The 25,392-nt window shown below is 39.0% G+C and overlaps 2 protein-coding genes across 5 annotated transcripts in view; both read left to right on the top strand.

Moving 5' to 3' along the window:
* Positions 1-10,294, top strand: part of MOB1B (MOB kinase activator 1B) — an 83,565-nt gene extending 73,271 nt beyond the window's left edge. For 3 of the 4 annotated variants that reach the window (XM_010384060.2, XM_030924883.1, XM_030924885.1), the window contains 2 exons: positions 1,333-1,496; positions 4,180-10,294. In XM_010384060.2, coding sequence (XP_010382362.1) covers positions 1,333-1,496; positions 4,180-4,257 — 242 coding nt within the window. In that variant the 3' untranslated portion in view covers positions 4,258-10,294. The remainder of the gene's footprint in view (positions 1-1,332; positions 1,497-4,179) is intronic. The other variant, XM_030924891.1, reaches the window with a different exon arrangement.
* Positions 10,295-15,844: 5,550 nt separating this feature from the next.
* The window catches only part of DCK (deoxycytidine kinase), a 31,123-nt gene continuing 21,575 nt past the window's right edge, over positions 15,845-25,392 (top strand). The window contains exons 1-2 of the mRNA XM_010384070.2: positions 15,845-16,332; positions 20,495-20,610. Coding sequence (XP_010382372.2) covers positions 16,242-16,332; positions 20,495-20,610 — 207 coding nt within the window. The 5' untranslated portion in view covers positions 15,845-16,241. The remainder of the gene's footprint in view (positions 16,333-20,494; positions 20,611-25,392) is intronic.

Here is a 25,392-nt window from a genome sequence, read left to right as displayed (position 1 = left end):
TTTGACTTAAAAAAAATTCCACATATGTGAGGTTATACAAGATTTTTCTTTTTGTGTCTGACTTGTTTCACTTAGCGTAATGCCCTCCAGGTCTATCCATGTTGTGGTAAATTGCAAGCTCTCCTCTTTTTGTAGCTGAATAGTATTTCATTGTATATATATAGCACAGTTTTAAAAATCCATTCATCTGTTGATGGACACCTGGGTTGTTTCCATATCTTGGCTATTGTGGGCAATGCTGTTGTGAACATAGGAGTGGAGATACCTTTACGACTGGGTTATTTCATTTCCTTTGGGTACATACCTAGAAGACGAATTGCTGGGTCATATGGTATTCTATTTTTAATTCTTTAGGAACCTCCATGCTGTTTTCCATAGTGGCCATACCAATCTGTGTTCACATCAATGGTATATGAGTTCCCTCTTCTCCACAGGGATTTTGTATTTTTCTACTTTTGTTATTTCAGTGCTGTAAAAGTGCTGTAATTTACAAATCAGTGAAATAGAGAATGCAGCTAATTTCAGGACAAATGTAGACCTGGAGTAGTAATGAAATAATTCCCACAGAAAAAGGTACAATATAAACTGCAAGCGTTTTAAACAAAACTGAACGTGGTTAATGCATTATTTCTGTTCAGCACGTATTTGTATTGAGACTTAAGAAATCTGATGATCTGGCCGAGCGCGGTGGCTCACGCCTGTAATCCCAGCACTTTGGGAGGCTGAGGCGGCCGGATCACGAGGTCAGGAGATCGAGACCATCCTAGCTAACATGGTGAAACCTCATCTCTACTAAAAATACAAAAAAAATTAGCCGGGCATGGTGGGTGCCTGTAGTCCCAGCTACTCAGGAGGCTGAGGCAGGAGAATGGCGTGAACCCGGGAGGTGGCGGAGCTTGCAGTGAGCGGAGATCGCGCCACTGCACTCCAGCCTAGGCGACAGAGCGAGACTCCATCTCAAAAAAAAAAAAAAAAAAAAAAAAAAAAAAAAAAAGGAAGAAAAAAAGAAATCTGATGATCTGAGTGTGAGTTTTAGCTCCACAACCATCTTGGGTGTGCGTGTGTTTCGTTTTAGAAATGCGGTGGTAGTATGTTAGAGACATAACAGGCTGTAATGAAGACTAATTCTTTTATCATAAAAACTTTGAAGTTTATTTTCATTCATGACATGTTGAGAACTTCTGAAAAGGTATAATGGGTATATGTATAAATTCATAAATACTACTTCTTTTCAGCCTTGTCTTGGTGATTTATTTTGCTCTTTGCCGACAAACTCATATTGTCTTGTTGTCATCTCTTGTTACTAGAGGGAGTTGTTTATCTCTTTTCTAGGTGTCCCATTCCCAAAGAATTTCATGTCTGTGGCAAAAACTATACTCAAACGCCTCTTTAGGGTTTATGCTCACATTTATCATCAGCATTTTGACCCTGTGATCCAACTTCAGGAGGAAGCACATCTAAATACATCTTTCAAGCACTTTATTTTTTTTGTCCAGGTAAGTTGGATTAGGAGGCCTTTGGTGCTCAACGTAAGCATTTATCTTCATAATTTTAAGGTGAATACTGCATCCACACTGTCAGGATGGAATTTGCCATATCTCTCTGGTCTGCATCCTCTTCTACACTTTTCCATGATGATAAGGACTGGCTTTTGGTTTTTAAATTTTTTTAGTTTACAAGTTGATGGTATGCCAGTCTAAAATGGATTTGAAAAGTTGTGCTTTGGATTTGCTTCAGTTAACTGGCCATATGGAGGGGCTGGATAATGAATCTGACTAGTTTGGCAGATCTGTGAATGAACTGGTTCTCCTGGACTTTTTAGTACTTCTCCTACTCCAGTCTGCCCTGGATCTTTATTAGCGGACTGTGGCCCAGGAATGGGTTTTGAATATCACATCCATTTTTTGTCTTTTTTTAAAAAACCACATTCTAAATAAGTTTTAAGTTAAGGACTATCCATCATGTCTGAGGGAAAAATATGTCACAAGGAATGTTTCTGTGCCAGAGGGTCATTAGTCTTTGGTCTGACTTCCTAGTTGACTTCCTCTTTTTTTAGTCTTCAAAGAACTGGCCTTACAAATGTAGACTAAGCAGTGACAGTATTCTCACCTTGCTGTAATAATAAGAGAAATAACAGGCAAAAATGAAAAAGAGGTGGAAATAAAAGAGCTGACCAGTTTTTGTTGTTGTTGTTGTTGTTGGAGGTTGAGAAGGGGAGATGGTCGTCAGGAGAATAAACAATTCAACATCTTGAATTCGTGTTGTTTTTGTATATCTATAGGCATATATTTATAAATGCCATTGCCACTTCCCCTGTTCTCTTAAGAAATATGTATCCATCTTCCCCCTGTACGCACTCCTCACACTGAAGGCATACATTTAACCTATATAAACGTACTTTAGGAGATTGTAACTTGCCAAAACTGTTGCTCTTAACAGTTACTTTACTGTGGTATCCCATGTCCAGAACTAAGGAACAAAGAAAATGTTGTCCTAAAGCTCGCATCTGTGTTTGGTTTAGGCAGAACATGATTGCTAAAGTTCAGGTGTGGTGGTTTAAGAGAGTATATTCTCCCTCCAGAAGGGTTAATTTTACTTGACTCAGTGATCTTAACACTGTGTTTCCCAACTCCTAGCAAGTAGCAAGGGATCGATACATAGCGTTTACCACATCTGATCCTGTTTGTATCTCAGGACACTGTGAACTTCTTAAAGGTAGGTCTATTAGTTATACAGTATCATTGTTTGATTAAATAAAGGGGGCACTGGCCTTGGACCCCACAATTTAGAGAGTGCTGTGGTCCTTCTGCAGCCTGCACCCCTCCCCACAGAGCAAGGAATCCATAGGGCTAAGAATATACCTACCTAGATCCCTTCTGTTGCTTGCTTGAGTACCTGAACCTCAGAATTCTCTATCCACATGGTCCAAAATGTATTTCCACGGTCTCCATGCATCTTTTCCTGGGCTCCATTCTTTTGAGGGCAGGTCCCGTCTCTGATATGTATACCTCTAGGCCTGAGGGGTAGCTGATGGCAGCTGTTTCAGAGGCAATGTGAACATTACCCAAAGTGTTCACAATCATATGTGAGACCTCCTGAGGTGCAGGGTGGATGGGGTTGGAAAAGCAGGGAGGTTTTCTAAGGGCCAGGCACCCGGGGCTGGCTTTCCCCATGTCACTACTTTCCAGGTGCAGAATCCTGAGGAGTCTGGAGAATTCTAAGTTTGAGTTTGTTCTCCTGGTTGCTGTGAAAGTATATTTGTTAAGGTAGAAGGATAGAACATGTTTTCTTAACAACATCCTACCTTAATATAAAATTTAGTAATTTAGTCATATGATATATATCCATTTGTATTCTTGGCCCAGACTCTACAAATCTTAGGCGTGCTCCTGCTATTAAAATACCCCCTAATGCTTCTCTCCAGTATTTAACTGTAGTGCTTGGCACATGATAGATGCTAATAAACAAATTAAATTGGAAGCTGAGAGTGCCTTACCATGGCAGCAGAAGATCAGAAATGTAGACAAGCCTCTATTTACTAGCCTTATAGTTTATAGTTCAGGGGAATCTATTCAGAAGTGAACTTCAGAATGACAGGGGTGGAATTTCTAAAGGAGCACAAATTAAATTCAGGTTTTCTGATTTATTCTTCACAGTACTTTAATTTGTCATTTGTGGATCCGACCATAGTCATGTTATTTTCCTACCATATCTTATGATAGCTTGCAGATACGTTAATTTGTAACCAGATTTTGGCTTTTCATATAATGCTGAGTTTGCCTGAGATGCTAGTGTTTTTTTGTGTGTGTGTGTCTCTACTTAGTTGACTGTACTTAAATGGTGTCCAGATCATTCCTTTCAACAGGAAGCAGCAATTCCCATTTATTGTTACTTTATGTCAGGCATTACATGAAGTAGTTAACATCCAGTATCACATTTAGTCCCCCACAATAATTTTATGAGGTAGGGGGATTTATCCTAATGTCACAGATGTAAAAACATAACATCAGGAGTGGTTAAGTGATTTACCCAAGACACAGACCTAGTGAACAAGAAAAAAAAATCTACTTTTATTTACTTCAAAAGCTAATTTCCAACAAATGTTCGTGGTAATTTGCTTTGGAATAAGATGCAAATAATGTTTTTGCTATTTATTCTGCCTTTCTTTATCATGTGTAGGAATTCAACCTTATTGAAAGAAGAGAACTTGCACCACTCCAAGAACTGATTGAAAAACTCACCTCAAAGGACAGATAAAAGGATGCAGAACTGTACACATTGTTCCTCAAATGAAGCAGTGTGGAGTGTATTGGGGTTTTTGTTATATTTTGTTTTTATCTGGATTGTTTTTGTCCTAGGTTTGGGGGCGGGGGCTTGTTTGGGTTCCTTTTTCTTTATTCTGATTATATGAAACCATATTCGATTGCTAGGGGAAGCCAAGAACCATTCTCTATACATTTGATAAGGGTAAATTTATCTTAGTGTTTTTAAACTTGGTTTTGGTTGCTTGAGGAGTTTTTTAATAATATTGTGTGCTGCAAGAAAGTGCTTATTGATTGAACCGCCGATGGATTGGTTTCTGTGTGGTATAAATTGCCCATTTTTGAAGTCCCCAAACGACTTATGTTTTTAAGTGCCTTGGCAGGCTCACTTCTGAGGTGCAAAGCATAGATATAGAACTGAACAGGGCTTAAAACAATATTAGGATTACTACCCAGGGCACTTACTGGTGCATGTTGTAAAATATCTATGATAAAAGCCATAGTTTACCTAAAATGGTGATCTCCAGCCTTTACTGCTTTGAAGAAACAGAATTTGTAAAGGTATGCGTGTAGAACATAAAAAATATTTCTTAATTATTTTTTATATTGATGGTAATATATTATGTTCAACAATGCTTGGTCTTTTCCCACCTCTTGATATCTGTGATATTGAAACTTGAGGATGTTGAAATGTATTACATTTTGGCTTCTTTCTACATGTTAACTGCACTGTAGATGTAAAAATTCAGGTTATCTATAGGATTGCCATCTTCAGAGGTGATGCTGAACTGTGAGGTTTCCTAGCAATTGCCAAATGAGCCATAAGTCTGCAGAATTCCCTTCTACTTTGAAGAGGAGGGGATAGGAATGTGTATTTGGCTGGGGGTATGGAGATGTTTGTATGGGAGTTAGGGATGGGGAGCCAAGTTCTAGAAAGTTTTGTCTGAAAACCTTTGAATAGAATGGCGTGAATATTTTAATCAATTACTTATAAACAGAGTCTTAGAGACTTCCATTTAGGAACCAACTTCCATGAGAAGTTAAAAATAAATTATTAATTTTAGGTACAGACATTAAACGTGGAATTTAAGGACTGTTGGGGGAAATTGATCACTTCTTAGCATTTCCATTCAGTGAATGGAGCTGATGTTTGCCTGTCATTTTAAGATGATACCATACCTTCTTTGGTTATTATAGGCCCCATTTGAAGCATTCTGACTTCTGGTTTTTCCACTGTGAAAGGAAATGTTTTTCTTTGCAGTGATACCAGATAATGAAAAATGCTAATTCAGTAGTTACTAACTTTTAAATTTTATTTGCCATGACTTTCTAGTGAATTATTACCATAAATAACAAGTTCAGAAACTTAGTTTTTAGAATAAATATTAATTTTTTCTTTCAGTTTTATTCTAGAGAAATACCCATTTTAGAAATCCAGTTTTAGTTTTGTCATTTCCAATAGCTCTTCTTTCTTCAGTTAGAAATATATACCCTTCCTTCAGTTGAAATATACACCTTTTTCACATCTAGGAAGAAATGCTTGCCCTTAAATAATATAGATTAAAAACAGTAGAAAAGAAACTAAAATTAAATCAATTTGTTTTGCCATTAACAAGTAGAGCAGTGATACAATTTAATGCCATTACAATTATGTTGACTAGAAACTGCCTTTTTCTCCACTTCATTTCTAGGAATTATTCACCGAGTACCAACAGTAGAAGTAACAGGAAAGCCTGGCAGAGTTAAATATATTGGACATTTATTCGTAAAGCTTATTTATAAACTGCAGTCAGAGCTAGTTAATTTCCTTAAATCTTTTTGTTTTCAGATAGATAATATGAATCATTATGGGTTGATTCAGAAATAAAATTTGTGAGGTGATTTTGAGTCTTGTCTATATAGGAAAATGAAGCACAGAATTACTCAGTCTTCCATATTGTATTTGACTTCATATCCATCTAGTAACAAAGGAGTTGCAGTAGCCAAGTGTAGAGAGAATAGTGAAAAGTTAATCTTGCCCTTTCAAGCCTTATACAGTAGTACACTGTACTTATTTTTAGTAGTAAGACCTACTTTCCCACTATATGTACATAGTTTGTTTTCACTGTGCCAGAATCTCAGGTGCCTGCTTAGAATATTTCTTTAATCACAGTCACTGGGAAGTAAGGATATGTGTATATGTGTATATATGTTAACAAAGCATAGCAGTTCTCTAGGGGAGAGGCCTGGCATTGCACATGGTGTTACATGGCTACAAGTAAGGAAAAAATCAGAAAGTGAAAGAACTGATGTAATAAAAGGTTGATTGGTTGGTTCCCATGAAAGTTAATAAGATGCCCTTTTAAATATAAGGATCAATACTTTGTTCTGCAGCAGAGTTTGCTGATAAATGTCTATTGGATTCATTTTGGATTTCTTCAATTAATTTGTAAGTAACCAAGATAATTATTTTCCCCCTTGCTCTCTATATTAATACATAGCTATAAAGCAACAGTTGGTTTTCTTATCCTTTTCTTATACTTTGATAAAAGTATCCCATAAAATATAAAGTAGTAAGTTAACATAGTATTATTGTCACACACAATGCTTTTTTTGGTTAAATGTTGATATGAAGCAATGTTTTAGAATTACTTCAATTGATGGAGTAGTGGTGCTAGAGAGAAATTAATAACAAAAAGAGTGAAAATGTTTTAATTAGCAGTAGATGGTGCTACTGGCTTTCATTTGCTGACTTGATTATTCCCTTTCCCTTAAAAACCATGGCATTAGACTGCACTAAAATAACCAGCATGTTAGTTGCTGGTAGAGGTTTTGGAGGTTAATTTAGATTAAATTGGAAGATTTTTAATTGCAGTCTCTTTCTACCTTTCCTCTGTTAGTCATTTGTAAATTCTAAATGGTCACCATAAAATGTATTAGGTAGGAGATGGTATGTTTTGTGTATAATATATCTTAGACTGAGTTACTGCCTGGCTTATCAGTATGGATAAAACACTACAATCTCTTATCAGGAAATAGAGATGATGTGGATATTTATATATTACATATATAACCACCAGACTCCATTTTATGTATTAGCATTTTCCTTGCTTAAGGAAAAATAGCAAAACAACATTTCATTTATACTTTTGTTTACCCCTGTCTGAGAGAGGTTTTGATAACCACTGAAGTGGTAGAATATGTGAGATACAAATATTGAGTTGTAGAACTTTCTTTCTAAGGTGAGTAAGTCATGCCTTAACATCCAAATGAGAGTTGATCTTCAGAGGGGTTCTTTTGGGAACACTGTTTATTCCAGCTATACTGCAAAAGTGTAATGTTTTTGGAACTCTTCTAGATCATGACGTGAAAAGCAGTTTGTTATTATGCAGGAAAATCAATTTCATCATTTTAGTTGCACCAAACACTTTTGGCAGCTTATATGACCTATTATTTTTTTTGACATGGAGTCTTGCTCTGTTGCCCAGGCTGGAGTACAATGGCATGATCTCAGCTCACTGCAACCTCCACCTCCTGGGTTCAAGCAATTTTCCTGCCTCAGCCTCCCAGGTAGCTAGGATTACAGGCAGCACCACACCTGGCTAATTTTTGTATTTTTAGTAGAGATGGGGTTTCAACATATTGGCCAGGCTGGTCTCAAACTCCTGACCTCAAGTGATCCGCCCTTCCCAGCCTCCCAAAGTGCTGGGATTACAGGTGTGAGCCACTACAGCCAGCCAGTATGACCTATCTTAATCATCAGCTCAACTGTAATTTAAACTTGGCTCTTCTCTGAGAGCAAAACCATTAGGGAAGTTCAAAGGAAAGTGCCATATTTCCGAATTTGCACAAGAGAATGTTTTAAGCATTGGTAGCATCATTGAATAAAAGAATAGTTTCCTGATATCACTATTGTGAAGTGGAAAATATCACTTGGATGTGGAGGTTTTACTTTTTAAAAAAATTCAGCTTAATTACCTTACCTTAATTACCTTAGGTATGTTAATAATGGAAAAAAACAAGTCCTTTCTCTAGAACTTGTTTTCTATTTTTATTCCTTTTTGTGAAAACTTTTCAATTTAATTTTGACTACTGTCGGATAGTATTGATTGAATGGATACTATGGAAAAATGGATCCAATGTTTAAGACAGAAGTAGTTTAAGGAAACAACAGCCTTTACTGCCATTTTTTAAAAAAATGTTTTTACTCAGATGAACAATTTGACTTTAATGAAAGACTGGTGATTATTGTACAAAGAAATTGGAATAAGTTTCATATAGTAATTATACTGAGTTTTAAGCCTACATATCACAAAATATTTAGAATTGTGTAACCTTTTCATACATTTATAATTTTTTATGTCTTTTTAAAAGATGTGGGACCAAAAGTATATTTATAATTTGGAAATGTGACTGCATACCAATAAGAAAACTTACTTTATTTTGAAATTTATCTGGGATATTAAAGAATCTACCAATTCTTAAAAACACAGATTTATACTTTAAGCTTATTTTTAAATTAAAGAATATATACCAATTCTTAGAAACACTTTAAGGACTACTCTTAAATAATTTAAATATCAGAGTTTTGTTGTAATACTAAAATTTACCATGGAAATCACTGTTGTTCAGCTATCAGCTTAATTGTGTATGATATAAATGTTTAGCAGTAAAGCTATCTTAAGATTTAATGGAAAAGTTTAATTTGAAGATGTAACAAAAATTCTGACCAGAGATGATTTTGAATTTTTAAGGCTTTCCTAATAGGCTAATCACAGAGAATAATTCAGTTTGAAGGTATAAAACTGCTGTATATGTCTGTCACTTGTAGCTGAACTGATTGACATTTAGACAAAAGAGAGAAAATACAAAAATCAGTTTTGCAAATGTAATACAACTTTTTCTGCATATAGAACTAAATAATTGAAAATTTTGGGCTACAGTTCTCAAAGGTAGATAGTAAAATCACTGGCTTTTTCCAGCAGTATGTTTTTCCACTGTGAGTGTAACACACCCACGGGAAAATAATGAGGCTGATTTTGCAGGTCTTCATTGTTAGAGATTCTGAAGTATTTACTGTCAATTCATAGGTTTCAGTTTGTTTAGGAAATTAGTGTTTGACAGCTTTCTTTAAATTATTTCACTGAAGCTGAGATTATTAGTGATACAAAGTCAAAATTTCAATATTTAATTTCTCCATATATTAATATTGTTTTTATTTGTAAATTCATGTTCTTATCTGATTTAATATTAAATTATTTTGCACAAGTTTTTATTTTTCTGAAATACTTAATTGTGCAGGTTATAAAAAAGATTAGTGCATTTTCATTTTAAGGATGCTTTGCTCCTTAAATTGTTTGGCAGAAATGACTGTTTTTAGGGAAAACAGTTTTTTTTGCAGCCACTAACTTGTATTTGTTATTATTGTACATGCATAACCAGGGTGGTGAGGGCACTAATCTTGTAGGAAACACTTACTTGATGTTTTATGTGAACTTTTCCTATAAGTTTAAGTTACTACTTAGAATTACCACTAGGAACAATATCATGAAATCTAGGTTGAAAGAGAAAACAGTATATATGAGAACACTTAAAGTTCAAATAGAAATCATTTCTGAAGACAAAAGCAGAGGAATATTGTCAGTACCAAGTAATGTAAGAATAAGGGCAGCATTTACACTGTACAAGTATTGAGGAGAGTACATAAAGACACGGAACTGCTCTCATGGAGACAGTTTTTCTCATAATGAAGTAGAAGGGGAAAAATCATCTAAGTTATGAAATTCAACATAGGCGCTATATTACAAACTGTGCCAGATTATGCAAATTGTGACTGTCACTGATCAAAGTTTAATCGCTTCATTTTTGTTTAAAAAGGGATACTGAATGTCAGAAAATCTGTAATATGTTTTATTCAAAAGATGTAAATAATGTATACAGACTTGTATGTGATGGGATGGGAAATATTTAAATTCTAGATGTTTTTTTTTTTAAAAGAAGTAACTCAATGTTTATAAGAAAAAAATGAATAAATAGTTATGTTTGGCCATGAATCCTGACTTTGCATTACTGTTTATTTTTGCTATAGGCTTTCCCACACCAAACACATTCCAAGGGAAATATTGAGGGTATATGGAATATGTTGAACATTTAAAATGTTAGGCATTCTTTCTGTAATGTTCAAAACAACCTTGGAAATTAGTATCTCAGTGTCTTAACACCTTAGAAAACTAAAGCTCAGAAATTGTACAAATCACTGATTTGGATTAGGGTTTTAAAACCGTACTATGCCTGAACTTGAAACCAGTGTTTTTGTTTTCCTTTTTTCACTTTTTTCTTTATTCTGCAGTGTGCAGGTGTATGTTTTCTGTAATATATACTATTATTACAGTGAGAACAGTTAGCACAGTAATAATAATTTGTTGACCTTTTCATCAAGCTATTATTTAATATTTTGTCTTCATTATAGTTCATTAAGAAATATTAATAAACAATATTGGTGAATCATTTACAAAGTTCCAAAAAGAAGTGTGTATTTTATTTTATTTTATTTTTATTTTAGAGATGGAATCTTGCTCTGTTGCCCAGGCTGGAGTGCAATGGCATGATCTCAGCTCACTGCAACCTCCACCTCCTGGGTTCAAGTGATTCTCCTGCCTCAGCCTCCCAAGTTGCTGGGATTACAGGCATATGCCACCATGTCTGGCTATTTTTTTGTATTTTTAGTAGAGACAGGGTTTCACCATGTTGGCCAGGCTGGTCTTATTTAGGCCTCCCAAAGTGCTGGGGTTACAGACATGAGCCATCATGCCCGGCCAAAATGTGTATTTTAGAAGTCTTCTCAGAGTATCAGAAGTATTTATGTTAGAGGCATTTGTGTTTGAATCTTTAGGTTAAGAATATTTAGTGGTAGCAGCCACAGTTGCTCAAAGTCACTAATGATATTTGGGAGAAAGACTAGTTGAAATGCTAGCCAATGCTGTTGTGGACTGTGTCTGCATGCTATAAAAACGCCCTGTGGGCCGGGCATGGTGGCTCACACCTGTAATCCCAGCACTTTGGGAGGCCGAGGCGGGTGGATCACGAGGTCAGGAGTTTGAGACCAGCCTGGCCAATGTAGGGAAACCCCGTCTCTACTAAAAAATATATTAAAAAATTAGCCGGGCACAGTGGTGTGTGCCTGTTGTCCTAGTTACTCGGGAGGCTGAGTCAGGAGAATCTTGAACCCAGGAGGTGGAGGTTGCAGTGAGCTGAGATTGCACCAGTGTACTCCAGCCTGGGCGACAGCGTGAGACTCCGTCTCAAAAAATAAAAATACCCTGTTATTCATTTATTGTGTGTAAAGAAATATGTATTGTAAAATTATCTACATTTTGATAATTAGGTTCATTTACCTCTATTGTACTAAATGTATAATATGTTGTTAATCCCTCAAAACATCTGCAATGAGCATTTTGCAACACAAAGATTCTAATTATTCCTCTAAGGTTTAAACAACCATGTTTAGTAGAAGTTTTACTAAGAACTTGTACATGCTCCTGTTACAGCATGGTGAATACAGTGTCACATTTTCTTGTTCACCTCAATCCACTTTATAAGCATGTAGCAAAACAGTTTTCTTTGCTAAGCTATATACATCTGATGACTTCTGTGCTCTTCTAGTATGTTATTTTGCTTTCAGATTTCAGATTTGCAGGAAGCACCCTGACTCCCACTCTTGCATTTATGATTGCTTCTGTACCCCCTGTTTTCTAGGCACTAATGAAGATTACAAGGGGAAATTTATAACCAACTTACTAAGTTGATAAAAATCATTTTACAGAAGTAGTTGCATTTGTGTAGACAAACTCGTGGGCTGTGTAACCGCTACTTACTATCAATGTTCAGGGTCTCTTATTTTTTCTTTTTATTATTTTCTGATTTGATTTAGTTTTCCTAATAAACCTGTATGTTGTCAGTCAGGACCCCGTCTCATTCTTTAGACTAGAATTCCCATAGGAGAAAAAGAATTGCCAAACTGAAGGAGTAGTAAAATTTCTGGCAAGAAAGGATTAAGGTGGCAGCACACTCATGACTGGCTGGGTGCTCTGTGTCCTGTCTCTTATCTGCAGTTTCAAAACCTGAAAAGCTCAGAAAACCAAAGTTTTTTTGTTTGTTTTTGTTTTGAGACGGGGTCTCACTCTCACCCAGGCTGGAGTGCAGTGGCGTGATCTTGGCTTACTGCAACTTCCGCCTCCTGGGTTCAAGCGATTCTCCAGCCTCAGCCTCCTGAGTAGCTGGGATTACAGGCACGCGCCCCCACGCCCGGCTAGTTTTTGTATCTTCAGTAGAGACAGGGTTGCGCCATGTTGGCCAGGCTGGTCTTGAACTCCTCACCTCAGGTAATCTGTCTATCTTGGCCTTCCACAGTGTTGGGATTACAGGCATGAGCCACTGTGCTTGGCCCCAAAAGTTTTTTTTTTTTTGAATTCAGTGTAATCATAATCTGACCAGATGTTAATAGTCTTTATCCCACTTAATGTTAACACTCTTTATGTTTCACTGCAAAATATTTGTGCATTTGATTTAACACCTCTGCAGGGGGAGTGGGGGTGCTTACTTAATATATACAGTATATGCACTGTATTTCTTAATTTTGGATTCCAAATTTTATTTTTGAGATGGGGTCTTGCTGCTGTGTCACTCAGGCTGGCATGCAGTGGTGCGATCATAGCTCACTAAAGCTAAAACTTTGCAGGCCCAAGCCATCCTCCCACCTCAGCCTCCCGAGTAGCTGGGACCACAGGTGCGTGCCACCACAACCAGCTGATTTTTCTATTTTTTCTGTTAAGTTTCGCCATGTTTCCCTGGTTGGTCTCGAATTCCTGAGCTCAAGCAATCCACCTGCCGCAGCCTCCCAAAGTGCTGGGATTACAGGGATGAGCCACTGCACCCAGCCAGTTCCAAAGTTCTGAATTTCTTTTCTAAAACTCTTTTCTAGAAGTTTTAAATTCTGAAACATCTGGCTGCCAGGGTTTTAGATAAGAGATTGTGGACCAAAAATCAAGAAGGTGTTTTGAAAAGTGCTTTTCCCTGTCTCTCCTTGTGTACCCCCAGGTCATGCAGGAAAATGGGAAATTATGCTGGACTTAATGCCAAAAAAAGCTAGATTCTTTGCTTCCCCCGTTTGCTTTGTTGTTACTTGAGACAGGGTCTCACTGGAGTACAGTGGCATGATCTTGGCTTACTGCAGCCTTGGCTGCGGTAATTCTCCCACCTCAGCCTCCCAAATAGTTGGGACTACAGGCGCCCAGCTAATTTTTATAGTTTTTGTAGAGACAGAGTTTTGCCATGTTGCCCAGGCTAGTCTCAAATTCCTGGGCTCAAGCGATTCACCCGCCTTGGCCTCCCACGTTTGTATTTTTCAAAGTATACTCTTAAGCTTAGATGAATTCAAGTTTTCACAGCCAGAAACTGGTAGAACTGGTGTTTGACATCTCTCATTTTCCAGTGCTTAAACTCTTCATCATTGTAAGATACTTCCTGTGTGGGTCTTTTTTGTGGAAACCACACTTGGAGATTTCTACTCCTTGGAACCCCAAGCCTCTTTATGACATGCATCCAGGACCAGCTCTGCTCTCCTGTTGAAGGTCTCAGAGACTTGCCTTCCTTCTCTTGGTAGCTGCCAGTACTCTTCCCATTTCATGAGTTTTCCCCCAAGCTTGGCGGTGGAATGTGATACCTAGTAGCTTCCCCAGTACCTTTCTCCCAACTTCCTTGCTATACCTGATGACAACTGTTCAGGCCTTTTCGATTCCTAGGATCTTGCTATTAATCACTATGGGGATAAGTAAAAGTAATACATACAAAATAATTGCATAACAGTAATATAGGGCAGTTACATAGAATGATTCTTGCTGTTTAATCCTGGAAAATGTGATCGCCAAGGATTCAAATTTAATTTCTGCTCTTTATTTCTGAGGATGGAGTCACCATTTTCCCCTTCTGGCTACACATTTAGATCCTTTTCAGGTCTCATGGTAGTTGCAATGTAAAAAAAGAATAGCAAGGCCTTTGGTTTCTGTGGACAATTTGGACCAGATAACTTCTAGACTGGGTAATATCCGGTTTATTAGTGTTACTGGATGGGGAGTCTTGACTCTGAGTTGTCTGGGTTCTTGGCGTGTTGAAGAATTGAACAAAACGTAGAAACAAAGCAACAAAAGAAGGAAGCAACGAAAGACAAAGCAACAAAAGAACGGAGTAACAAAAGCACAAAATTTATTGAAGCGAAGGAAGTGCTTCAAGAGTCCCAACTGCAGTGTTCTTAAGGTTTACTAGGCTAAAAGAATTTGATAGACCCCTAGGCAATTGGTTACCCCCTATGAAAAATTGGCCTGCGATCAGTCAGAGGCTGAAATGGAGATGGCTGAGAAAATCAGGCTGATGCGGAAACTTTGGTCTTTTTTTTTTTTTTTTTTTTGAGACAGAGTCTTGCTCAGTCGCGCAGGCTGAAGTGCAGTGGCGCGATCTCGGCTCACTGCAAGCTCTGCCTCCCGGGTTCACGCCATTCTCCTGCCTCAGGCTCCCGAGTAGCTGGGACTACAGGCGCCCACCACCACGCCTGGCTAATTTTTTTATATTTTCGGTAGAGATGGGGTTTCACCGATGTTAGCCAGGATGGTCTCGATCTCCTGACCTCGTGATCCACCCGCCTCGGCCTCCCAAAGTGCTGGGATTACAGGCGTGAGCCACCACGCCCGGCGGAAACTTTTGTTTTGTAATCACAGGAGTGAAGGTGTGGCCTGTATGCTGCCTAGTCTTGCCTAGAACTGGCTGCACCCGCTGTTCTTTTGCTTCTGCCTTAACCCTTGGTTACCCTAATTCCCTATTCTCTTGCCTCATTAGGTCTTTACCTTGACTAAAAATGCACTCATCTAGCTGGGACAAATTCTACACTGCGTTTGTCCCAGCAGAGTACATGGCACATAAGTAGGCTTTCAAAAATTCAACATACAGTACATTTTGTTACCTATGTGCCAGGTGTTAGGCAGGCTGAGTTAACAGCCGAACAGAAACCTACCTACCCAACGTGCTAACTTCTATACAGCATGGTCGTGCATCCAAATCAAATGGAAAGCGGTATGGGAGATCTGGAAAGGCTTCCTGTGGGTGGCATCTGACTACCTAAATTCCCATCCCAGTTTCACTTATTGACGTTGACACTTGGAACAAGCAGCCTCCCAGTGCCTGTTTTCCCACTAGTAGGTAAATGGGCTAATGACAGTATCTCCGCCACTAGACTTAATTAATGAAAAGCACATAGAGGAAGACAGCCTGGCTCTCTAAGTGGGCAGTGCGATTCCCGAGGGCAGCACTTCGCTTCATGGTCTTCCTCTAGGCTGAGAAGCCAGGGTAAATCCATTTGATTTTTCTACCACACAGTGCCTTCTCCCCTGATGAGTTCAAAGCTTTAAGTCTATCCAGTTCTGTCCAGACGCGTCTGTTCATCTCCAGCACGCCCACTGGAGAGGCGGGTTTTCCAAAGCCTGGCACGGCCCACTGCAGGTGACGCCCTCCGCCCTCCAACGCCCTCAGGCCTCTGGCGTCCACCCTTCCTCCCCACCCGACTCCGGAACCTCTTCCAGCGCCCCGCCCGGGCGCCTGGCTGCGAGGGTAGAGGCCTTCCGCCACACGCGCGGCCCCGCCCCGGCTTCCACGTGACGTGGCGTGCGGAGCGCGCACGCGGGGACTCGCGTTGGAGGCGGGCTAGGGCCGAGGGGCAACTAGAGATCGGTGGGTTGAGGAGGGCGGGGCCACGCCACAGGCCCGCCCCTGTCCTCAGCTACCTCCGCGCGCCAAAGTCAAACCCCGACACCCGCCGGCGGGCCGGTGAACTCACTAGCGGACCGGGCAGGTCAGGATCTGCCTCGGCTGCGCCGCGAGCTCCAGTGCGCGCACCTGTGGTCGCCTCCTAGCCCTCTCTGCTGGACGCGCTCTGGGCCGCCACAAGACTAAGGAATGGCCACCCCGCCCAAGAGAAGCTGCCCGTCTCTCTCAGCCAGCTCTGAGGGGACCCGCATCAAGAAAATCTCCATCGAAGGGAACATCGGTAAGGAGCCTCCAGAAATGTGGGAGGCAAGGCTGGGGTGTCGCGGCAGTGGCTGAAGCTTCCCTCGCCGCATCTCTGTGCAGCAACTCAGTGAGGGCTTTCCCTCCAGCCTGGCCGTGTGGACGCGCCCTCGGCTTCCTTTCCCACCCAGAGCTTCCTTCCCTTCCCTGCCGCGCCAAAGGGTGACTGCGGTCCCCGGAGTCAGACTGGTTGCCAGGCCTGCGGTCTCTGTGAGGCGCGCTTTGAGCCTCTGCGCCCTCTTTGTTGCGGGGGAAGGGTATCAGATTTCTTGAGGTGTAACTTACATTAAATTCACCCTTTTTAGGTGTACTCTTCTATGAGGTTTGACAAACATTATGCGTTTTACTGTCACCACGATCGAAATACAGAACATTTTCATTACCTCAGAAAGTTCCTACCTGCTCCTTTGTAGTCAGCCCCCTCCACCCTTCCTATTCCCTGGCACCCACTGATTTGATTTCTATCCCTGCAAGTGTTGCCTTTTCCAGAATGCCATATACATGGAATCATAGGCTATATCGCCTTTTGTGTCTGGCGTCTTTCATTTAGCATAATGCTTTTGAAATTCATTCATGTTACTTGTGTCTGTAGTTTTTTTTTTTTTTTTTTTTTTTTTATTGCTGAGTAGTATTCCATTACCTGGATGTACCATCGTTTATCGATTTTCTAGTTGTGGACCTCTGGGTTGTTTACAGTTTTTTAGCTGTGGTATTACCGAAACATTATTTTAGCTATATTATTAACGAAACTCGAAACATTCAAGGAAAGAGGTCTTTAATGATCTTAATAGCATGCAGTTCCTCACCCCTTACTCCACATCCAAGTAAACATTGGATTATGATTCGAAGACCACTAACGTTTCTGTTAACTCAGATGGGGTGCAGATTAGGCCATGCCTGTCATTTTGCAAGACACACACCAACGTCCAATTCTTCTATATTTCCCACCTCAGGAAACCTACCCCTGAAACTTCCTGTTTTGATAGATTGTTTTTTGTTTTAATTTTTTTAGCTCCAGGTTGGGTGCTGGTCATTCATGCATACAGCAAATTTTTAAAAATTCTTACCACATTCAAAGCACTGTACCTTCTTGAAAAAGACAAGGCAAGCAGATGCTTAGCATTCAAATCAATAGAAAAAAATTGCATTCTCAAAGAGGACTTCTTATTTCATTGCTTCATAATTAAGGCACCAGTAGAAAGACCATATAATATACTTAGCAATGTAAGTTATTTGACGGTGCATGTTTACTAGTATGGAATCCCTGACAGTTGCTTACTGGATAAAGAAGACCATATATAAAGACAGGAGAAAATGACTGAACAAAGCCATCTGAAAAGTAAATTTGAGGCAGGGCATGGTGGCTCATACTTGTAATCCCAGGATTTTGGGAGGCTTAGGCAAGAGGATCACTAGAATCCAGGAGTTTGAGACCAGCCTGGGCAACACAGTGAGAACTCATCTCCAAAAAAAAATTAAAAAATTAGCTGCATGTGCTGGTGTGCCTGTGGTCCCAGCTACTCAGGAGGCTAAGGCAGGAGGATTGCTTGAGCCCAAAGGTCAAGGCCACAGTGAACCGTGCTCACACTACTGCACTCCAGCTTGGGTGACAGAGCAAGACTCTGTTAAAAACACAAAAACAAAACAAAAAAGTGAAGTTGAATGAATAACCCCTTGGATCAATACCACAATACATTCATCCACTTTCCCTTTCCCTAATCCAGTTAGGTAGCATCATATTTAGAAATCTTTCCTCAAAGCATCTTTAATCTTCTCAGCAGCTGAAATAATTTCCTAATATATCATCCCATCTCCAGTTTCTCTTAACTACTTCTGCAGCGGTCTTTTTGTATGCAAATGTCATGTGTTATCCCCTGCTTAAAATTCTTCATTGATTTCACCTTTACTTACACTGAAAGGAGTTGCAAACTGATAGCCGCAATTGCACAATATTGGCCTGCACAGGTTGAAAAAAAATTTTAGTGCCCAGTGGCTCAGGCTTGTAATCCCCGTCCTTTGGGAGGCTGAGGTGGGAGGATTGCTTGAGTCCAGGAGTCTGAGACCAGCATGGCAACATAGAGAGAACTAGTCTCTAAGAAAAAAAAAAAAAAAAAAAATTAGGTCAGGCTCAGTGAATAACACCTATAGCTCCAGCTACTCAGGAGGCTGATGCTGATGTGGGAGGATCGCTTGAGTCTGGTAAGCAGAAGTTGCAGTGAACTGAGATGGCACCACTGCACTCCAGCCTGGGTGACAGTGTGAGACTCTGTCTCAAAAAAAAAAAAAAAAAAAAAATAGACCAGTTGTGGTAGCATGCACCTTTAGTCCTAGCTACTCAGGAGGCTGAGTTGGAGGATCTCTTGAGACCTATAGTTTGAGGCTGCCGTGAGCTGTGGTTGTGCCACTGTCCTACAGTCTGGGCTACAGAGTGAGACCCTGTGTCTAAAGAAAAATAAATTAAATTTGTTGCTAACTTGAAAACATTTTGAGATTTCCCATAAACAGTTAAATAATTGGCTTCTTTTGAAAAATCTGAAGATCTGTTAACACCAGGCCTGCATTTCTGTATGACAGCGATTGGTGTTTAGATGGAGCATGTTCCTTGCCATTTTTCGTCTCCCTGACACTGAGACTTTGTTAGTTGCTGTTTATTATTGGTCTTGCACTTTTGTTCATGTCCTCTTCACCTTATTTGTCAGATCCAAATAAGCAATAAATGCACAAATTGTTAAACTGTGCGTAAACTATTTCGCAATTCCTCTATTCTTCCTAGAATTTGAACTTGGTCGTTTTAGTTTTATATTTATATAGCCCATCTTCTTATGTTCTGTGTTATTCAAATGTTCCCTTGTGTTAGATGGATGGAGGACTTACCTGCTTCTCATTTTAGTAGTCTGTTCAGAATGACTTTCAGCATTACAACGCCTGCTTGACATTAGGAATTCTGTTAGTTTCCATGACTTTTTAAAGTATTAACATCAGTGTCTTTGGTTCTTTTTCTCCTTTGCCTTCATAGAAAATTAATTTAATAATTAGCTTATTTTCTAGCTCCCACTTCCCACCAAAAAGTTAAGGAACTAGATGTGTTAGTCTGATTGGCAACTCTAGCTAACTGTTACTACTCTGCTTGAACTAAATGTAACCGTTTTTACCTTAGACTTTTTAAGTATGACCACATGAATTTTTCTGTTTGTAAGCAGTGTCAGAAGAAAGTTGAATGCTCTAGCCTTAAGTGCTTTCAGACTCTTGTGGATGCCTAATTTTTTGATTTGTTCCTTGAGTGCTCTTTCTGAATATCATGTTCTCCTTTCCCGCTTCCATCTAGCTTAGTGAATGTGAGGTGTTCTTTCTATATGCTTCCACTTCCACTTAACATTCTTCTAAATGCCATACAGTCCCTAAGCTTACACTCTCCATACTAAATTTTGGTGGCCAGTGTTTTTCCCATGATTAAATCTAATTGTCATCCAGTTTATCCTTAAACGTTTTTCTCCTCTCCTCTGGATCCAATTTACTTTGTGTTTTTCTTCTAAACTGTCTCTCTGTGTCACCTTCTTATTTAATGCCTCACTCCTTTTTTTTCTCTGTGCATGATTCTTTAAAGTTCTTAAAGGTTTTTCTTCCTTTCTGTTGCCCTATCTAATGTCCTAGATTTAAATATAGTTCTGCAAGTCAAAGGTAAGTTCTTTCTGCTCTCCATGGATCTAATTTATAAGGAAGAGGAAGTTTTGCTTGTAAGTATATGAAGTTATTTATATGTTCATCTGTGTGTGTGTGTGTGCACGCACACAGAGGGAAAGAGAGAGAACATTATGGTAACCAGAGATGTCTGATACAACCACATTTGGTGACTTCAGATATAAAGGGTGTGGTGGCCATTAGGAGTATTACTTCTAGGTCAAGACTGTCCCTACTACTAAATATAATGTATTGTTAAACTAAACATAATAAAAAAATGTGCTTAATGAAATTGGGCAGGGAGCCTTTTAATTTTCTTTTAAAGAAATATAAAGTTGAGAAAATTGAATGTTTTGGGTTTTTTGTGTTGCTTGCTATTGTAAATCTTGCAAAAGCTAATGACTCTTTAACATCTTTCTTTCCTGACAACTTTTCTTCCTCAATTTTATCTTTCCTCACAACAGCTGCAGGGAAGTCAACATTTGTGAATATCCTTAAACAAGTGTGTGAAGATTGGGAAGTGGTTCCTGAACCTGTTGCCAGATGGTGCAATGTTCAAAGTACTCAAGGTGAATTTGAGGTATGAAATGAAATTTAAGTAGATAAAAGCCTTTTGGTTTAGAGGAGCAGTAGTACTTAATCTCTTGGCTTTTTTCTTTTTCTTTTTCAATAAAAGTTTTCAAATCTCGCTTTAGGTCTATATCTTCATCTAGGTGGTAGTTACATGGATATATATACAGTTGGCTCTCCTTATCAGTGAGTTTCGGATCTGTGGATTCAACCAGTCATGAACAGAAAATATTCAGAAAAAAATAAACAATACAAAAATAAAAAATAATGCAAATAATACAGGATTACTGTTCATATAGCATTTACATTGTATTAAGTATTATAAGTAATCTAGAGATGATTTATACTATTTGGGAGGATGTGCATAGGGTATATGCAGATATTACACCATTTTACATAAAGGACTTGAACATCTATGGATGTTGGTATCTGTGTGGAACCTGGAATCAATTCTTAAGGATACTGAGGAGGGGTGACTGTATGTATAAACATTCACTGAGGCCGGGGTTGGTGGGTCACGCTTGTAATCCCAGCACTTTGGGAGGCTGCGGCGGGTGGATCACTTTAGGTGAGGAGTTCAAGACCAGCCTGGTTAACATGGTGAAATGCCATCTCTACTAAAAATACAAAATTTAGCCAAACGTGGTGGTGGACACCTGAATCCCACCTACTCATAAAGCTGAGGTAGGGAGAATTTCTTGAACCCAGGTGGCAGAGGTTGCAGTGAGCTCAGATGGCACCACTGTGCTCCAGCCTGTGTGACAGAATGACACACTGTCTCAAAAAAAAAAAAAAAGGAAAGTAAAATTTATCAAGCTATGCATTCAAGATTTATGCACAAGTAAAGTTTAAAGTTTTCTTTTTCATAAAAATTTCTTTTTTTTTTTTTGTTATACTTTAAGTTCTGGGATACACGTGCAGAATGTGCAGGTTTGTTACATAGGTATACACGTGCCATGGTGGTTTGCTGCACCCATCAACCTGTCATCTACATTAGGTATTTCTCCTAATGCTATCCCTCCCCTTGCCTCCCACCCCACCAACCTCTGGTGTGTGATGTTCCCCTCCCTGTGCCCATGTGTTCTCATTGTTCAACTCCCACTTACAAGTTAGAACATGCGGTGTTTGGTTTCCTGTTCATGTGTTAGCTTGCTGAGAATGATGGCTTCCAGCTTCATCCATGTCCCTTGCAAAGGACATGAACTCATTCTTTTTTTAGGGCTGCATAGTATTCCTTAGTGTATTATGTGCCACATTTTCTTTATCCAGTCAGTCATTGATGGGCATTTCGGTTGTTTCCCAGTCTTTGCTATTGTGAATAGTGCTGCAGTAAACATACGTGTGCATGTGTCTTTATGGTAGAATGCTTTATAATCCTTTGGGTATATACCCAGTAATGGGATTGCTGGGTCAAATGGTATTTCTGGTTCTAGATCCTTGAGGAATCGCCACACTGTCTTCCACAGTGGTTGGACTAATTTACACTCCCACTAACGGTGTAAAAGCATTCCTATTTCTCCACATCCTCTCCAACATCTGTTGTTTCCTGACTTTTTAATGATCACTATTCTAACTGGTGTGAGATGGTATCTCATTGTGGTTTTGATTTGCATTTCTCTAATGACCAGTGATGATGAGCTTTTTTTCATATGTTTGTTGGCTGCATAAATATCTTCCTTTGAAAAGTGTCTGTTCATATCCTTCACCCACTTTTTGATGGGTTTTTTTTGTTTTTTTTTTTTTTCTGTAAATTTGTTTGAGTTCTTTGTAGATTTTGGATATTAGCCCTTTGTCCGATGGGTAGATTGCAAAAATTTTCTCCCATTTTGTAGGTTGCCTGTTTACTTGGATGATAGTTTGTTTTGCTGTGCAGAAGCTCTTTAGTTTAATTAGATCTCATTTGTCAATTTTGACTTTTGTTACCACTGCTTTTGGTATTTTAGTCATGAAGTCTTTGCCCATGCCTCTGTCCTGAATGGTATTGCCTATGTTTTCTTCTGGGGTTTTTATGATTTTAGGTCTTATGTTTAAATCTTTAATCCATCTTGAGTTAATTTTTGTATAAGGTGTAAGGAAGGGGTCTAGTTTCAGTTTTCTGCATATGGCTAGCCAGTTTTCCCAACACCATTTATTAAATAGGGAATCCTTTTCCCATTGCTTGTTTTTGTCAGATTTGTCAAAGATCAGATGGCTGTAGATGTGTGGTGTTATTTCTGAGGGCTGTGTTCTGTTCATTGGTCTATATATCTGTTTTGGTACCAGTACCATGCCATTTTGGTTACTGTAGCCTTGTAGTATAGTTTGAAGTCAGGTAGCATGATGCCTCAAGCTTTGTTCTATTTGCTTAGGATTGTCTTGGCTATATGGACTCTTTTTTGGTACCATATTAAATTTAAGGTAGTTTTTTCTAATTCTGTGAAGAAAGTCAGTGGTAGCTTGATGGGAATAGCATTGAATCTATGAATTACTTTGGGCAGTATGGCCATTTTCATGATACTGATTTTTCCTATCTATGAGCGTGGAATGTTTTTCCATTTGTTTGCGTCCTCTCTTATTTCCTTGAGCAGTGGTTTGTAGTTCTCCTTGAAGAGGTCCTTCACATCCATTGTAAGTTGTATTCCTAGGTATTTTATTCTCTTTGTAAAACAATTGTGAATGGGAATTCACTCATGATTTGGCTCTCTGTCTATTATTGGTGTATGGGAATGCTTGTGATTTTTGTCCATTGATTTTGTATCCTGAGACTTTACTGAAGTTGCTTATCACCATAAGGGGTTTTTGGGCTGAGACGATGGGGTTTTCTAAATATACAATCATGTCATCTGCAAACAGAGATAATTTGACTTCCCCTCTTCCTATTCGAATACCCTTTATTTCTTTTTCTTGCCTGATTGCCCTGGCTAGACCTTCCAATACTATGTTGAATAGGAGTGGTGAGAGAAGGCATCCTTGTCTTGTGCTGGTTTTCAAAGGGAATAGTATTGGTTGTGGGTTTGTCATAAATAGCTCTTGTTATTTTGAGATACGTTTCATCAATACCTAGTTTATTGAGAGTTTTTAGCATGAAGAGATGTTGAATTTTGTCGAAGGCCTTTTCTGCATCTGTTGAGATAATCATGCGGTTTTTGTCACTGATTCTGTTTATGTGATGGATTATGTTTCTTGATTTGCATATGTTGAACCAGCCCTGCATCCCAGAGATGAAGCTGACTTGATCATGATGGATAAGCTTTTTAATGTGCTGCTGGATTCGGTCTGCCAGTATTTTATTGAGGATTTTCGCAGCAATGTTTATCAGGGATATTGACCTGAAATTTTCTTTTTTTGTTGTGTCTCTGCCAGGTTTTTGTATTAGGATGATGCTGGCCTCAAAAAATGAGTTAGGGAGGAGTCCCTCTTTTTCTGTTGTTTGGAATAGTTTCAGAAGGAATGGTACCACCTCCTCTTTGTACCTCTGGTAGAACTCTGCTGTGAGTCTGTCTGGTCCTGGGCTTTTTTTTGGTTGGTAGGATATTACTGCCTCAATTTCAGAACTTGTTATTGGCCTATTCAGGGATTCGAGTTCTGCCTGGTTTAATCTTGGGAGGGCATATGTGTCCAGGAATTTATCAATTTCTTCTAGATTTTCTAGCTTATTTGCGTGGAGGTGTTTATAGTGTTCTCTCATGGTAGTTTGTATTTCTGTGGGTTCAGTGGTGATCCTTTATTGTGTCTATTTGATTCTTCCCTCTTTTCTTCTTTATTAGTCTGTCTAGTGGTCTATCTATTTTGTTAATCTTTTCGAAGAACCAGCTCCTGGATTCATTGATTTTTTTTGAAGAGTTTTTCATGTCTCTATCTCCTTCAGTTCTGCTCTGATGTTAGTTATTTCTTGTCTTCTGCTAGCTTTTGAATTTGTTTGCTCTTGCTTCTCTAGTTCTTTTAATTGTGATGTTAGGGTGTCGATTTTAGATCTTTCCTGCTTTCTCCTGGGCATTTAGTGCTATAAATTTCCCTCTACACACTACTTTAGCTGTGTCCCAGAAATTGTGGTACGTTATGTCTTTGTTCTCATTGGTTTCAAATAACTTATTTATTTCTGCCCTAATTTTGTTGTTTACCCAGTAGTCATTCCGGAGCAGGTTGTTCAGTTTCCATGTAGTTGTGCAGTTTTGAGTGAGTTTCGTAATCCTGAGTTCTAATTTGATTGCAGTGTGGTCTGACAGACTGTTATGATTTCCATTCTTTGCATTTGGTGAGGAATAGTTTACTTCCAATTATGCGGTCAATTTTAGGGTAAGTGCATTGTGTTACTGAGAAGAATGTATATTCTGTTGATTTGGGGTAGGGAGTTCTGTAGATGTCTTTTAGGTCTGCTTGGTCCACAGCTGAGTTCAAGTCCTGAATATCCTTGTTAATTTTCTGTCTTGTTGACATAATATTGACAGTGGGGTGTTAAAGTCTCCCACTGTTATTATGTGGAAGTCTAAGTCTCTTTGTAGGTTTCTAAGAACTTGCATTATGAATCTGGGTGCTCCTGTATTGGGTGCATATATATTTAGGATAGTTAGCTCTTGTTGCATTGATCCCTTTACCATTATATAATGCCCTTCTTTGTCTTTTTTCATCTTTGTTGATTTAAAGTCTGTTTTATCAGAGATTACAATTGCAGCCCCCCTTTTTTTGCTTTCCATTTGCTTGGTAAATCTCCCTCCATCCCTTTATAGCCTTTCTGTGTCTTTGCATGTGAGATGCGACTCCTGAAGACTGCACACTGATGGGTCTTGACTCTATCTAATTTGCCAGTCTGTGT

This window comes from Rhinopithecus roxellana, chromosome 2 (assembly GCF_007565055.1).
Source record: "Rhinopithecus roxellana isolate Shanxi Qingling chromosome 2, ASM756505v1, whole genome shotgun sequence".
NCBI classification, from domain to species: domain Eukaryota; kingdom Metazoa; phylum Chordata; class Mammalia; order Primates; family Cercopithecidae; genus Rhinopithecus; species Rhinopithecus roxellana.
This window is presented reverse-complemented; position numbering and strand designations above follow the sequence as displayed.